At 35.7% G+C, this 14,938-nt stretch overlaps 1 protein-coding gene across 5 annotated transcripts in view; it reads left to right on the top strand.

Annotated features, from left to right (window-relative positions):
* LOC150083375 (anoctamin-8-like) overlaps positions 1–14,938 on the top strand; it is a 423,636-nt gene that overhangs the window by 319,980 nt on the left and 88,718 nt on the right. For all 5 annotated transcript variants that reach the window (XM_090377999.1, XM_090377998.1, XM_090378001.1 and 2 more), the window contains 2 exons: positions 547–621; positions 1,266–1,544. In XM_090377999.1, the coding sequence (XP_090234125.1) occupies positions 547–621; positions 1,266–1,544 (354 nt within the window). The remainder of the gene's footprint in view (positions 1–546; positions 622–1,265; positions 1,545–14,938) is intronic.

Below are 14,938 nucleotides of genomic sequence, written 5' to 3'. Positions count from 1 at the left end.
TTTGTAATGAGATGGGTGAATTTTGAATAGCCTGTTAAGGAATGCGTGCATCATTGCATTATCATGATTTTGCTATTTCTCTTATTCTTGTATGTGTGTGTGCGTGCATGTGCACACACATGCAATTGCACAGCCAGACTACCAATAAAATCACAATATCAAAAAGAACACAAAAGTATTTTCTTACTTATTGAAAAAATTAAATGGTACTTAATTCACTACAGTGTACTGCTGTGAATTGAATACTGCTGAAATGACTATGTATTCTTCTCATAAAAATGCAGTTCTCAGCTTAGCAGTTTTTATATCAGTGCATTGTGTAAGTTTGTGTGTGTATATGTGTTTATTCTGACTTAATCTGGAATTAATATAATATGTGACTAACTTAGTTTGCTCTGGAGAGATGGAAAATGTTATTTTGCTTGCATAAGTTCATAGAGCTGATGCATAGTGTTTCAGTGTCATTCTATAATGCATGTTGGGTGTTAGTGGTATAATGTGCAACTAAACAGAATATAAAATTTTGATGTATTTATTTTTTTACAGTTCCAGTTTGTCAATTCCTTCCTGTCACTCTTTTATATTGCCTTCTACCTTCAAGATATGGAAAAACTGAAAGAAGTAAGAAAACTTTAATTTTTTTCTTGATGCTTGATACTTCAGTCTGTAGTCTTAAAAATGTTAATGTGCATATTTTCAGTATTCTCATAATTTTTCTGTTGTTGATACATTTGTATATGTTTTGTTCTATAGGGTACATGTAGACTGAAATTAATCTATTCAAAAGTAGATTTTTGAATAGATTAATTTTAAGTTTAGTGAAAATTATACTTATTCTCTCCTATGTTTTTATGGATTTGTGTACGTTTTTGTTTTGGCAAGATTTAAACTGCTAAGTAAATGTAATGTTCTTAATGCTCATAGTAGAATGAACTTTGTGTGTATTTACGCACGTTGCATTGGTATTTCACTACATTTAAATGGGTTTAAAATGGCATTCCTAAATGTCAGTCTTCCATTTATTTCAATGGCTTATTAAACCTTTGGATAATTCATCTCAAATTTTTTTTGATATAATTATAAATTTTATGTAATACCATTGTTTAACTAAAATCAGAATTTAAATGGTTAGAAGTAATATTTTAAAGCTATAGGTATTGTCAGTTTATTTTAATTACTAATTTAATTATTGAATATCTCAACTTGTGTTTTATAATTTTAGGCTTTGATACTAAACTTGATATTTAATGTCTTAACTTTTTTAGCAACTTGCAGCCCTTCTCATTACTCGACAAGTGGTAGGAAACATCAAAGAATCTTTAGTTCCATTTTTGACAGAATCAATCAAGTTAGCCCGCATGGGATCAGATGATGCTTGTAATTCCAGCAATGACACAATTGTGCACGAAAATCAAGAATCAGAAGATGAGAACCAAAAAGATTCTGCTTTTTCTCCATCACCTAATTCTTTTACATGTCCAAACATAAGAACGAAACCAAAAACAAATTTAACCCAAGCAGAAATGGAAAGTGCCATGTATCAAGTATGCAAATGTTTGTTTTCTTTAAATAATTTTAATATTTAGAATTAGTATAGACAGAATGATTCAAGAAAGAAAGCTTATGCAATACCAGCCAAAAAATGAATAAAATAAAATAAACAAACAAATCAATGTAAATTAAATTAAAAAAATACATTAAAGCAGCTGTTATCTTCTTTCCTTTCATTTACTTATTTCTTCCAAGTATTTATCCAATCCCTCCTTAAATTTTCATAAACTTTGAAGCTTTCACAAAAGCAGGTGGGAGTTGACTACAACAATCACTCTCTTTGACTAAAGGAAAATTTTCAGACATCCAGTCCATTATTGCCTATCAGTTTAAATTGATGTCCCCCTTTTTGCATGCCATATAAGTATAAAAATTCTCTTGACATTTACTTTACTCAAAATTTTCAAGGCTTTAAACACCTCAGTCAGCTAACCCCACAAAAATCTGCTTTCCAAACAATTTACAAAATGGAAGTCTCACTTGATAAAAATACTCCTTTGTGTCCTTAACCAATCTTGTTGCTTTTCTCTGTACCTTTTCCAACAGGTTGAGTTTCCAAGCTGGTGTGCAATCCTACATATAAACTTAAATGTTAAACTGGAAACAGATTGCAAGAAATGAAACTTACTATGGGTTCTAACTGATAACAAAAGAAATTGATTCTATGCTGCCTAGTGGCATTATTTGTGTACCACAGTACTTTGAACCAGAACAAAATCAAAGACAAAGCAAAACCATCAAGATAAAAATTAATGAAACAAAGACGTTTGAGTGCATGTTTCCTGCAAACATAATACAGTTAGCAAATATTTATCAAAAAAATTATGAAAATTAACCTATGAAAATGTATAAGAAAACAGATATTAACAGAGAAATAAGTTGAAACCACGTTCTTTGGGGTGTTATGATAATTGTAATTAATGTATAAAATAAGTAGATAGAAGATGAACAGAAAGATGAACTTTACATTTAAATATCAAAAGAATAAGTAAGATATTAATCTAATTTATAACCCTTCTTCATTTTAAGAAACATTCTCTGAGGTTTTATTGCTGATAAGAAATCTGAACTACATTTTTAATGGCAATTTTGAAAGTTGCTTGAAATTTGCTCTATTACATCAGAATTTTTTACAAATAAAAAAAAAATGATTTTAGTATTTTTATATAAAAAAATATATAAATAATATAAAAAAATATATATATATATCGGTGGAAGTGCTTCTGGTTTCTTTTGTATTTTTACAGATATTTTACAAAACACGGGTTATTTTTATGTAAAAATACCAATAAAAACATGTAAAAACAGAAATATCAAGGCCTACATCCTCCAGTCAAGCATAGAATGTCACAAACTGGATTTCTTATTTACTAAACTGGGTTAAACTTGCACCTTTATTTGATTTCCTCAGGCTACTAGTTTCAGTGGCTGGTCCTCTTTTTTAGCATCCAGCATTAGTTGGCCAACATATTGACATTCCATCTCCCTTGGCACTTTTTTTTTTTCATTTCTTTTATATCCTGATGGAATCTTTTCCCACCTGCTCTTCACTTAAACTACCTAAATTTTTTGGGAAATAGTTGAGATGAGAGTGCAAGAAGTGAACCTTAACACTCATATTGCAGCCTAGTTTACTGAACTCCTCTAGCATGTCATTTATGATCATGTCATAATCTGGGTGTTTGTTTCTCGAAAAAAAAATGCTTACTACATTTTTAAAGCTAATCCAAACATCCCTTTCCATTTGATTCATGGATTTTTCAAATACAGAGTAGCAACAGCTTGTGGATTTGAGATCCAAAAAAAAAAGAAAATTCCTGCTTTGATTTTTTTCATATGTGATAGGAATTTAGTGAAAACATACTTGAAACAATTTCCTTCTTTATTCAGAGCTGTTTGACTGGGCTCACACGAATTATTTCATTAAACTTAGCTTTATATGAAGAGGAGTTAATGGTACGTTGTTTCAATCTGTGGTTGGCTTGTCTTAAATGTTATTTGAACCTCTTGTCAGAGATTGCCTTGGTGGTCACACTTTCCTTTCCTACTGTTCACATTTTGCTTGACTATCCTACTCACCCAAAAAACAAGGCATTTTTGTTTAACTAAGTTGTTGGCCAAGTAGCAGACCAATAACTTTAAACTCTCCACACACACACTAGCCAACCATAATCCTTATACTCACTGTTTTCCAAAAGAAGCTTCAAGTTTCTGTAGTTTTCTTTTAAATGTGGTGAATGAGATACAGGAATGAATGCATACTTGTTTCTATTATGAAGGAGAACTCCTTTGAGGCTTTGCTTCAATGAGTCAATAAATATCCTCTATTCTGTTGGTTGGTTGAAAATTCAAAAAAAGAGTTAAATACTTAGAAATGTTATTGCACTGAGCCTTCTTCAGAAAAATGGGGAACAATTCTTTTTTACAACATCTATACCATGAAAAGACTGTTTCTGAGGCCAGTAGGTTCTTGGATTTCAGTCTGACCTTAAAAGCTCTGTGATTCTTTGGATAGATTTAAATCTTTCACAAGATCATCGATATCACATCTCTCTTTTTCCTAAACAATAAGAAAGGGAGATGATAACACATCACCCTTTCTTGCTGTTTGTATAAACAGCTGTGGTCCAGAGTTGTGAATTTTTGTCACAATAGTTTATATCATCCTCTAGGTCAGAAATGTCAGATTTGGGATCTGATGGCATATGTTCAATAACTACTGGGAGAAGTGGTGCTGGCAGTTCAGGTCCATGGGGGTTCTGGGGTTCTGAAGTATGCAATGCTCTTCTTGTTCTTTGTGTTAACTGCTACATTCATGGAACAAAAGTATCAGTCATTAATATGATCCTGAGGTTCCCTCCACACCATGGGAATGACAGATTTCATGGCATCTTTATGCTGTATTTCCACAATTACAAGTCCTCCATGCATGTATAGCATACTTTATAGGAGGGGGCTCAACTATTTTGGTCACCTAATTTAATTCCAAAATATGTGGCATATACATTTTTCACGAATGATATGTTATCCTGCCTTTGTTTCACCACAAAGTACTTACCACAAATGTAACAAAATATATATGGGTTGTTTACATAACCATGATTGTCATTTTTAAAGACACACAATATGAAAATCACGTTGGAAGCAGATACTAATTAGCATGACTGTTCACAAAAACAACTGAACATAGAAAAAACACTTTGCAGGTTTCTGTAGCTGCATGAATTGCATGTCTAATCACATCTGGGCATGTCTATACCTGTTAGTCACAAAGGAAGCTGTATGTATATCTTGTATACATTGATTGTGTAGCTAATAAAACAATTCTTACTCTTTATAAAAAAATCTGTACTTGATAGGTAAAAATGGTTTGGATTTTTAAAATTAGCACATAAAGTATACCCAGAAACACCATGACTTCTGAAAACATCAAAATCTATGCAGACCAGCATATTTTATAAAGAAAATGAAGGCAGTGGTATTAAGCAACTAAAATTAACTTAACCAGATCTTATTGTTAAGCTATGACATAAAAATAACTAAAAGAGGAACTTATATTAATAATAAACATAAAATTAATATAATATATAATGTTTAATAGAATATAATGCATATGTTTAGTGTGATGTGTAATATAACAAATTAGCAACCCAAAGGTCGCGGGTTCGAATCCCGCCTCGGGCTTGGATCAAAGTACTGCAAAAACCTTGGGAGGTGCATTATGGCCACAGAAGCCGATGCACCAACAACTACCAAAAAAATAAAAATAAATAAAAATAACAAATAATGTTATATTACACATCAAATATTATATAACAAAGCTATATAATATAATATAATGATGATTAATGATAAAGGCAGCAAACGTTCGAACCCTCCTAGTCCTTGTGACTGTATTGTGGTTGACTACTAACCTGATTAAATAAATAAATAAATAAAATTTCAAGGTTTGGATTCACCATTGCTTTATGTAATGGTATAATCACCTCTTTATCTGTGCTGACAAAGTTCCTATTCTCATTGAGAAAACCCCATGAGCTGCCTTGGCAGCCTATCTGTGCTGTTCTGAAAACTATATATCAGACTATATAGTTATCCTCAAGTCATTTTCATTATTTACAGTTTTGTGTTTGGTGCCATTCAAGTGGTATGTTATTTTAGGATCACCACTGCCACGATGCAAGACCTTGCATTTTCAAGTATTAAACATCATTTGTCCTTTCTCATCCAAAATAACTTATCTAAGTCAAATGAATACCTTGACTACTATCATTAACTACCCTGGCAACCTTGGTATCATCAGCAAACTTAGACATTAAACCTGAAATAAAAACATTGATATTATTGATGTCATTGATTCCTGGCCCTTTTACAAACAATAAAGGGGCAAAAACTGAACCCTTTGGGACCTCACTCATAACATTAGTCCATGAAGAGCAATGGCTATTTATAACTAGTCTCCTACCATTTAGCCATCCCTTTATCTATAATAGTAACTTCCGCTTAATATGCTCCATTGATCCAATTTATACAACAATTATTCATGTGAGACTGTATCAAAAGTTCTATGTAAATCTAAGTAAATTATGTCAAAGTTATTCCTGCTATCCATTTATTTTCTGATAATTACAGAGTAGCTAATTAAATTGGTCAGATATGATCTGCCCTCAAAGCCATTCTGTGATTCTCTTATAATTCCATAAGTATCCAGGAGATTTTACATTGCATCCTGAACTAAGGACTTCATAATCTTCCCTGGTGTAGAAGGCTTACAATTAAAAGTGAACAAGGCCTTGTTCACTTTTAATGTAATAATTTCACTTCTAGTTCTTTTTCAGTTATCATAAAATTATGCAGTTATCCAAATGATAAGTCTGTAGCCACTTTCATGATTTCACTTTGAGATGTTTTCAATATCTCCAGTCTATAGGAACGTTGCCTGATTCCAAGGAGTCTCTCAGCATAACAGCTAAAGGTTTGCTCATGTTCTTTGATGCTTCATTCTATACAGGGTGATTCACTACCAGTGTGAAAAACTTGCAGGAGGTATCGGGGGCACAAAGACGAATCGGAATCACATAGCATTGCAGGGTCCGAAATGCCTTTGTCATGCGGTAGAGGACGTTGAACATGAGGTCGCGTGAACAGCAATCCCGCTGGAGGTCAGCATTTGTGAACCGGTTCCCGAGGCAGTAGGATGGACGAGTATTCAAACGTTGAACTGGCCGACATGCACCTCGCGTATGGAGCTGCGGACTGTAATGGGCGTGCCGCTCTGCGCTTGTACCAGGAACGTTTCCCGCACAGGCGTGCTCCTCATCATACGATTTTTGCACGTGTGCACAGAAGGTTACGTGAGACTGGTTGTTTCACGAGAGGTACCATGAATCGAGAGCGAACGACGAGGATGCCAGACAACGAGGAGAATGTCCTACGTCTTGCAGAAGGCAATCCGAGTACGAGTACTCGAGCGATAGGCCAACGTTTGGGTATTTCCCAATCCAGTGTATGGAGGATACTGTCAACAAACCAAATGAGGTTCATACCATCTGCAACACGTCCAATCATTTGGAGCCTGCAGATTATCCACTCTGGAGGACTTTTTTTACTTGGTTTCTTCAACAGAAACGGTTCGCAAATGCTGACTTCCAGCGGGATCGCTGTTCACGCGACCTCTCGTTCAACGTCCTCTACTGCATGACGAAGGCATTTTGGACCCTGCAATGCTATGTGATTCCGATTCATCTTTGTGCCCCCCACACCTCCTGCAAGTTTGTCACACTGGTAGTGAGTCACCCTGTATAATTGGATCAATTCTGCCAGCTCTTGCCTTGTTCACTTTCGATTGTAATAACTTCACTTCTAGTTCTTTCTCAGTTATCATAAAATTATGCAACTTCCAATTAGACCACTTGTATTCCAGGGTCGGATTTAAACTTGTGACCCTAAGCTATAACATGTATGAGGCCCTTCTTTCTTACTGTTTACCTGTGACAGTATTAAAAAAGGATTTTTTTAAGATGGAGCTAGGCCCCTCCTAATGTGAGGCCCTAAGCTGTAGCTCGTTTAGCTTATATGTAAATCCAGCCCTGTTGTATCCTCAGCTTTAAAAACTACTTCAAGTGTGAATGTGGACACAAAATATTTATCCAGCTTATTAGCAACCATATCAGGATCACTGATACTCTTACCACAGATAATAGTGTGGTTTATTCCTTTTCTTTTACTGCTAGCATGAACAAGGAAATCCTTGTTAATGTTCTTTACACTATAAGCAAGGAACTTTAAAAGAAAAAAGGGAAACTGCAGCTATTATCAGTCCACTGCAGGATGGAACCCTCCTCAATGATTCATGTTAAGAGAAATGGACCATAATTTGCCATGTTGGTCCAGTGCAGGTTGGCAGATCAGCCATATTTAACAGTCAGGGTCTTGAATCCCGGTCTACTCAAAGCACATGTGCTGCTACTGCACTCCCACACCTGATCACTGAGCTATGGAGACCGCTAGGGACTTTGATTAGCATTAATAGTGGCATATAATGCAAGAAAGCAAACTTATACAGCATCAGAAGTCCCCTCGTGTAATCTGAGCAAGAGGATAAATGCTATAAGCATTGAGCTGGCTCAATCCATTCAAATCTTTAAACGCCGCAATCAGATCACCTCGCAGGTGCCTAGTCTGTAGACACTGCTTAAAGAACTGAAGCCTTCCTTGGTAAGAGCAACCTTTTTTTCTCTCACCAATCTTGTTGCTCTTCTCTGTATTTGTTCCAGTAGCTTTACATTCTTTCTAAAATGAGGCCTCTAGACCTGTATGGAGTACTCAAGAGTTGGCCTGGCCATTGCCTTATACAATGGCATAATCATGTTTCTTATCCCTGCTAGCAAAATTCCTTTATATATTTGATACCAAGTATCAAAACCCCCGTGAGCTGAACTCACAGCCTGTCTGTATTGCTCAGAGAACTTCATACCTGACTGCACAATTACTCCAGGTCTTTTTCATTTTCCACTACCCTTAGTGTAGTACCACACAGTTGGTATGTTACTCTGCAGTTACTACTACCCATATGCAGTACTTTGCATTTGTCAATATTAAACTTCAATTGTTATTTCTCAGTCCATCTGCCTAACTTTGTTGCCAATCCTGTTGCAGTAGCATACTGTCATTCTTGTCATTAATTACCCTGCCAACCTTTGTACGATTTCCAAACTTTGAAATTAAACCTGATATGCCTTCATCGATATCATTGATAAATAGAGAAAACAGTAAGTCCAACACCAAATCCTGGGGGATTCCAATAATAACATTAGTCCAAGAAGAGCAGTGTCTTGATAACCACTCTGTTTTCTCCCACTCAACCATCCTTTATCCATAGCAGAAACTTTGCCTTAATGCCACACTGCTCCAATTTGTACAGCAGTCTTTTATTGGATAGGTCTACCATACACCCCAGGTGCCTTTCTTATGTTTATATTCAACAGTTTATCTTTAACACTCTTCTCAGTTATTACAAACTCATTTAACTCCCTGTTAGAGTTTGATAAACTTCTGGCATTCTCTTCCCTAAAGAATTCCCCAAATGTGAATGTAGATGCGAAATATGCGAAATCATAATTAGAAAATATGGATCTTCCTTATCCACAGTAATATATGGGTCAAGTTGTTTGAAAATGTTTTGTTTGCCTATATAGTAATCCCATCAATGCTGTTAGAGTTTGTTTGATAAAAAGCAGCACCACCAGGTTGGCATTGTGGCAACTATACATATTCACATAAGGTAGTGTGACTGTGGCCACTGTGGTGTGGTTATGACAAGCACAACTTCTCCGTACAGTATGTGGGAGAATTCTTGTGGAATGTTAATCCCTTTAGCTCTTAATTCATGTTAATTGGACCACCCATGGATTTGAGAATCTATGTAAGCTTAGACCAGAAAACTGTAAAATTTGGTTTAATTTAGTAATTTGATGTGTAAAGTTAATGTGATATGTAAGAGTGCACACATTGAAATAAATATAGGTAATATCTTTATATATTTAAATTTATATTTAAAATTCATTAAATTAGATTTATATTCAAAATTCATTAAAAAATTAATGATTGATAATTACTCTAGTTATTTGTAATCCCCTCACCCCAAACACACACTTCCTCACAATATGGCCATAAACACTAGTATGAGGCCACTATAAGTTTTCCCCCGTAAGAATTTTTGACCCAGTCCACCTCTGAAAATTCCCACTGAGGATGCTGACAAACTGAATATCCATTCAGTTTGCCAGCAACCTGAACAGGATTATCAACAGTCGAACCATTGATATCAAATGGAACAATATGATTCATCCCCTTCCTCCTAGTATTTACATAAGTAAAGAAGTCTTCACTGTTTTTCTTTGCATCCTTTGCCAAAGATTGCTTGTAAACTGCCTTTGCTTGCCTAACCTTTGTGACTTTTTTACAGACTAGTTTATATCTACCATAGGCTTCTGTGTCACCTGATAATTTATATGCATCCCATGCAGTTTTATTTTCTGTCACGAGTCTCATTAGTTCATCTGACATTCATTTAGGCCTATACCTCGAAGTGTATTTTTTGTTAGTATGAAACGCCTAGTAGCTTCTATGATTAATTACTTGGATGCTTTCCATTTAGAATTTTCTGATGTTAATATCATCAGTTGGCTGCACTGTATAGAATTTAAAAACTTAGTATAATTTCTTTCTTGCACCAACCAAGTGAAAAGAACTTTATTACTAAGGGAGAGAGTACACACAGTAAAGCATAAAATGGAAACTGACACAAGATACAGATATTCAAGAGATAACATATATTAAATTTAGCACAAACAAAGAATGCAACATAGAAGCTTCCTATTACTGTATGCCCATCTTTAAGCCTCTCATAGTCAGCAAGCTCAGGAGCCACCTACAGTGGCAGTCGCCTACCTCAACCTTCTCCCTTCCTCCTCCTCCTCTCTCTCTCTCTCTCTCCCCCCATCACCCTTCGCACATACCCATATACCAACCTCCCCTCCTCTGTGACCTCGCATACTTACACACTTGAAGGTCAGCCACACACATAAAAACCACCGCTTTCCAGTGCTCAATTATTTGATAAAGGCTACATACAGGAGCCGAAAGCATCTATGTTGTGTTCTTTGTTTGTGCTAAATTTAATAGATGTCATCTCTTGAATATATGTGTCTTGTGTCAGTTTCCATTGTATGTTTTGCTGTGTGTACTCTCTCCCTTAGTAATAAAGTTCTTTTCACTTGGTTGGTGCAAGCATGAAATTATACTATGTATCCAACTTCTGACCTCACAGGGTTCTTCAGTCAATTTAAAAACTGTTGGAGACCATAAAAAACCCTTCCCTTTACCCTTGATTGTAGTTACATCTTTAAGTAAATCCCAAATCAGTATACTGTGATCGCTGCTACCTATGGTTTCTTTTATCTGCAGATTCTTAAGGCTTGAATAATCAATGCTGATAATCAGATCAAGATTATCACTCTCTCTCTTATTGTGTAACTAACATGCTGCTATAGAAAACAGACATCTAATAATTCCACAGAAGTCTTGCTATTGTGGAATTGACCAATCCACAAGTTCCAGTCAATATTTGGAAAGCTAAAATTGCCCATTATAAGACATTCTGAGTTACTGGTGCACTCTATTTCTCTGTACATTTGTTGTACTCCTCAGAGTAATTAGGCCTATAACAAACTCCTACTCTCATTTTTACTTTTCTAGTGCTTATGTCACACCAAACTGAGTCAACAATGCACTGGCCATCCATGTCAACTGGATACACTGCCTTAGATTTTATATGCTTCTTAACAAAGATCATAATCCCTCCTCCTATCCTGTCTATCATTTCTGTACTCATTGTATTCTCCATGTTCAAATTCTGTATCTTTTACATCTGAGAGACACTATATCCCAAGTGTCTGCATTTGATGTCATGGCCAGCTCCTCAAATTTATCAATTTTATATACTGTGCTCCTAGCATTGATGTTCATGCAAGTATACACACATTTGTTTGTTTACTCTTATTTACCCATGTATTTACTTGTTTTACTTGTTTCCAGAGATTTCAAGGACTCCCAGCAGTCCTTGAAATCTCTGTCAGCTTGCTTTCTGGGCTGCTGCTCATTCCAGTAGAAGCATTGCAAGAATCACTTACCTCTGCCTGTGGCTCTTGTTAATCTATTAGTGTGTGTATCCCCTCCCCAAGCTAGTAGTTTTCCGACCCATCTAGCACTCCCTCAATAGCACCAGCAAATATTCTTGCACCCTTTCTATTTAAGTATATCCCATTCCTGTAGTAGCAGTCTCTCCTGTTAACAAGCACAGACAATGCTGGGAAAATTTTATTCTATGAGCCTTGCACAATCTTTCAGGGCTGAATTGATTGACAAGGCTCTCATCATTTACTTTCTCCTATCGTGTCTTGGTCAGAATTGCAGACACTTTCAAATTTAATCTCAAACCCATGACTTTTTTTTTCCAATATTGTCCTGCACTTGTTAAATAATTCTGCAGTCTAATTTTAATGTCATTAGTGCCAACATGTTTAACAATATCATGTTTTGTATCCTTAAAAGATTATATCTACTCTACAACATCATCGACTTTTGCCCCTGGCATTAGTTTCAGTCCTGGTTTGCACCTGGCAATAGATTGGACCAGTGGACTATCTAGCGGCTGGCCTGTGAACACCATTTTAGAGCTGTATCCTTGAAATGTAAGATAGCTTGGATCTCACCATGATGCCTATCATAAACTCAATAGACATCAGTCATACTGCATGATGAAAGAGATGGGTGTGGTGTAGTGTGGTTGGCACTTTGCTCTGTAGACTAAACATGGGTTCCACCACTTTGAGCCTCCGATAAGAAAAGTGGTGTTATTGCACCAGTTGATGAGAGTTATCTAGCACCATGTATTTCCTGGTAACACAGAGGGCAGCATTCTTCTGTGTGGTGTGAATGCCACACCTCGGCTCCTGCTTACATTGGTTTGCACCTGGGTGGTCATCTCCAGTATACTAGATGCCATATTTCAGGACTTGCACATGGGGTTCTATGCAGGGTTACTATCAGACCCGCCATCGTGAAGGTGCAAGCCAAGGATTTTATTGTCGCACAACTGGACTTCACTGAAATTCAGTCACCTTGACTCAAGTGTCACCTGAATATCAGTTCCTACAGCATTTTGGACTCCCAGGTAGCAAACCCAGCTTGTCATACCTGAGAGAATGTCTATGACAACCTCAAGGACCATCTGGTCTATAACACACTCCTACTCACTTGTTTTTTCCACTGTTTATGTCACACCATATGATTCAGTATAATTATATTATTTACTGGATATATTTCTTGCTTGTTTTGAATCTATATGCATGGCAGTTGAAAGCAATACCCCTCCCTGCCTATCAGGTCTGTGCCTGTACACATTTCATTTGCTATTCTGCATTCAGCCTATCAAAATGATACTATGTTTCTGATATTCCTGTAATATCTGCATTTGTTGACTTAACGAGTACCTCAAATATATTAACTACACTCTTAGCATTAGTATTCAAATATATGAAGGTCTTCCTTTTTATGTTGATTATGACCTGCTCAACACATTTTGCATAGTTATAGTGAAGCTTATTATAGTGAAGTTATAAGAAAGGAGATAAATCAGAAATTGCAAATTATAGACCAATTAGCTTGTTATCCCATATCTACAAGTTGTTCACAAGGGTCATTACTAATAGATTAGAAAGAATACTTGATGAGAATCAACCGAAAGAGCAAGCTGGCTTTAGGACAGGATTCTCAACTATGGATCACCTTCATGTAATATCACAGCTAATGGAGAAAGCAAATGAATATAAAACACCATTATGCCTGGCATTTGTGGATTATGAAAAGGCATTTGACTCCATACAGCATAAGGCAATGTTTCGGGCACTGGAAAGACAAGGCATAGATACTCCATATATTATGATTTTGAAGAAAATATATGAGAGTGCTACATCCTTTATTAGACTAGAAAAGACAGTAGCAAATTTAAAATCGAGAAAGGAGTTCGACAAGGAGACACAATATCTCCGAAGCTGTTTACTGCTGCCCTTGAGGAAGCTTTCAGAAGATTAGACTGGTCGCAGAAAGGAGTCAATGTGAACGGAGAGTACCTAAACCATTTACGATTTGCAGATGACATTGCGGTCATAAGCCACGATCCCAAAGAATTAGAGGAAAATCTTAATCAGTTATACACAGTTAGTAAGGATTTTGGACTAAAGATGAATATGGCTAAAACAAAAGTAATGATGAACAAGTATGCCACGGAAAGGGAAATAATGATTGAAGGAGCAGTAATTGAAAAGGTGGAGTCATATACTTATCTGGGACAAGTTATTAGCTGTAATAATGATAAATGGCTGGAAGTCAAGAGAAGAATAAATTTTGGATGGATAGCATTCAGGAAATATAGTCACATACTGAAGAGCAATATCCCAGTTTGTCTGAAAAGTAAAATAATGAATCAATGTATACTCCCCACCATGACTTATGGAAGTGAAACTTGGGCACTCACCAAAAGAATGGAAAAGAAGCTAAGAACTACACAGCGAAGAATGGAACGAATTATATTGGGAATCAGACTGTTAGATAAGAAGAGAAACACATGGATTAGGCAGCAAACTCAAGAAAAGGACATTTGTATCAAAACTAAAGAACTAAAATGGTCTTGGGCAGGACACATAGCTCGAAGACACGATGACAGATGCACTAAGAAAATAACAGAATGGTACCCAAGAGGAGCTAGAAGAAAACCTGGAAGACAAAGGCGGAGATGGATAGATGAAATTCATGAGTTTTTGAGTAGTAAATGGATGGCCAGTGCTCAAAACAGAAGGAACTGGAAAGTTGCTGGAGAGGCCTTCATCCTGCAGTGGATTGAAAATGGCTGATGATGATGATGATGATGAGTGAAGCTTGTAGCTAGAAGTATAACTATATGGTGAGTGTGGTCTAGGCTGTGGCCACTGATTCACTGTAGGCACCATATAGAATTAACTCAGAATAACTGAATTTATAATTTATTTTTAAAATATGACAAAACATGGATAATAATTTTATAATTTTTTTTGTAATTTAATTATAATTTAAATAATATTACAATTCAAAAATGTTAATTAATATTATAACTCGATTATAATTTTGTTTAATGAAAAGAAAGGCACATTTCTGATATTGGTCATAGGTGTCAAAATGTCAGAAACATTATGCTTCTGAAGTGTTAGGCTTATAGCAGTATTCTCCAGAAATTTTGTTTCCAGTTTGTTGCCTGTTGTGTTTTTTTTTTTTTTTTTTATGAGAATCC

This window comes from Mastigoproctus giganteus, chromosome 7 (assembly GCF_048544385.1).
Source record: "Mastigoproctus giganteus isolate SK-2022 chromosome 7, ASM4854438v1, whole genome shotgun sequence".
In the NCBI taxonomy this organism is placed as follows: Eukaryota; Metazoa; Arthropoda; class Arachnida; order Uropygi; family Thelyphonidae; genus Mastigoproctus; species Mastigoproctus giganteus.
The sequence above is the reverse complement of the archived record's forward strand: the minus strand, read 5'-3'. Positions and strand labels throughout refer to the sequence as shown.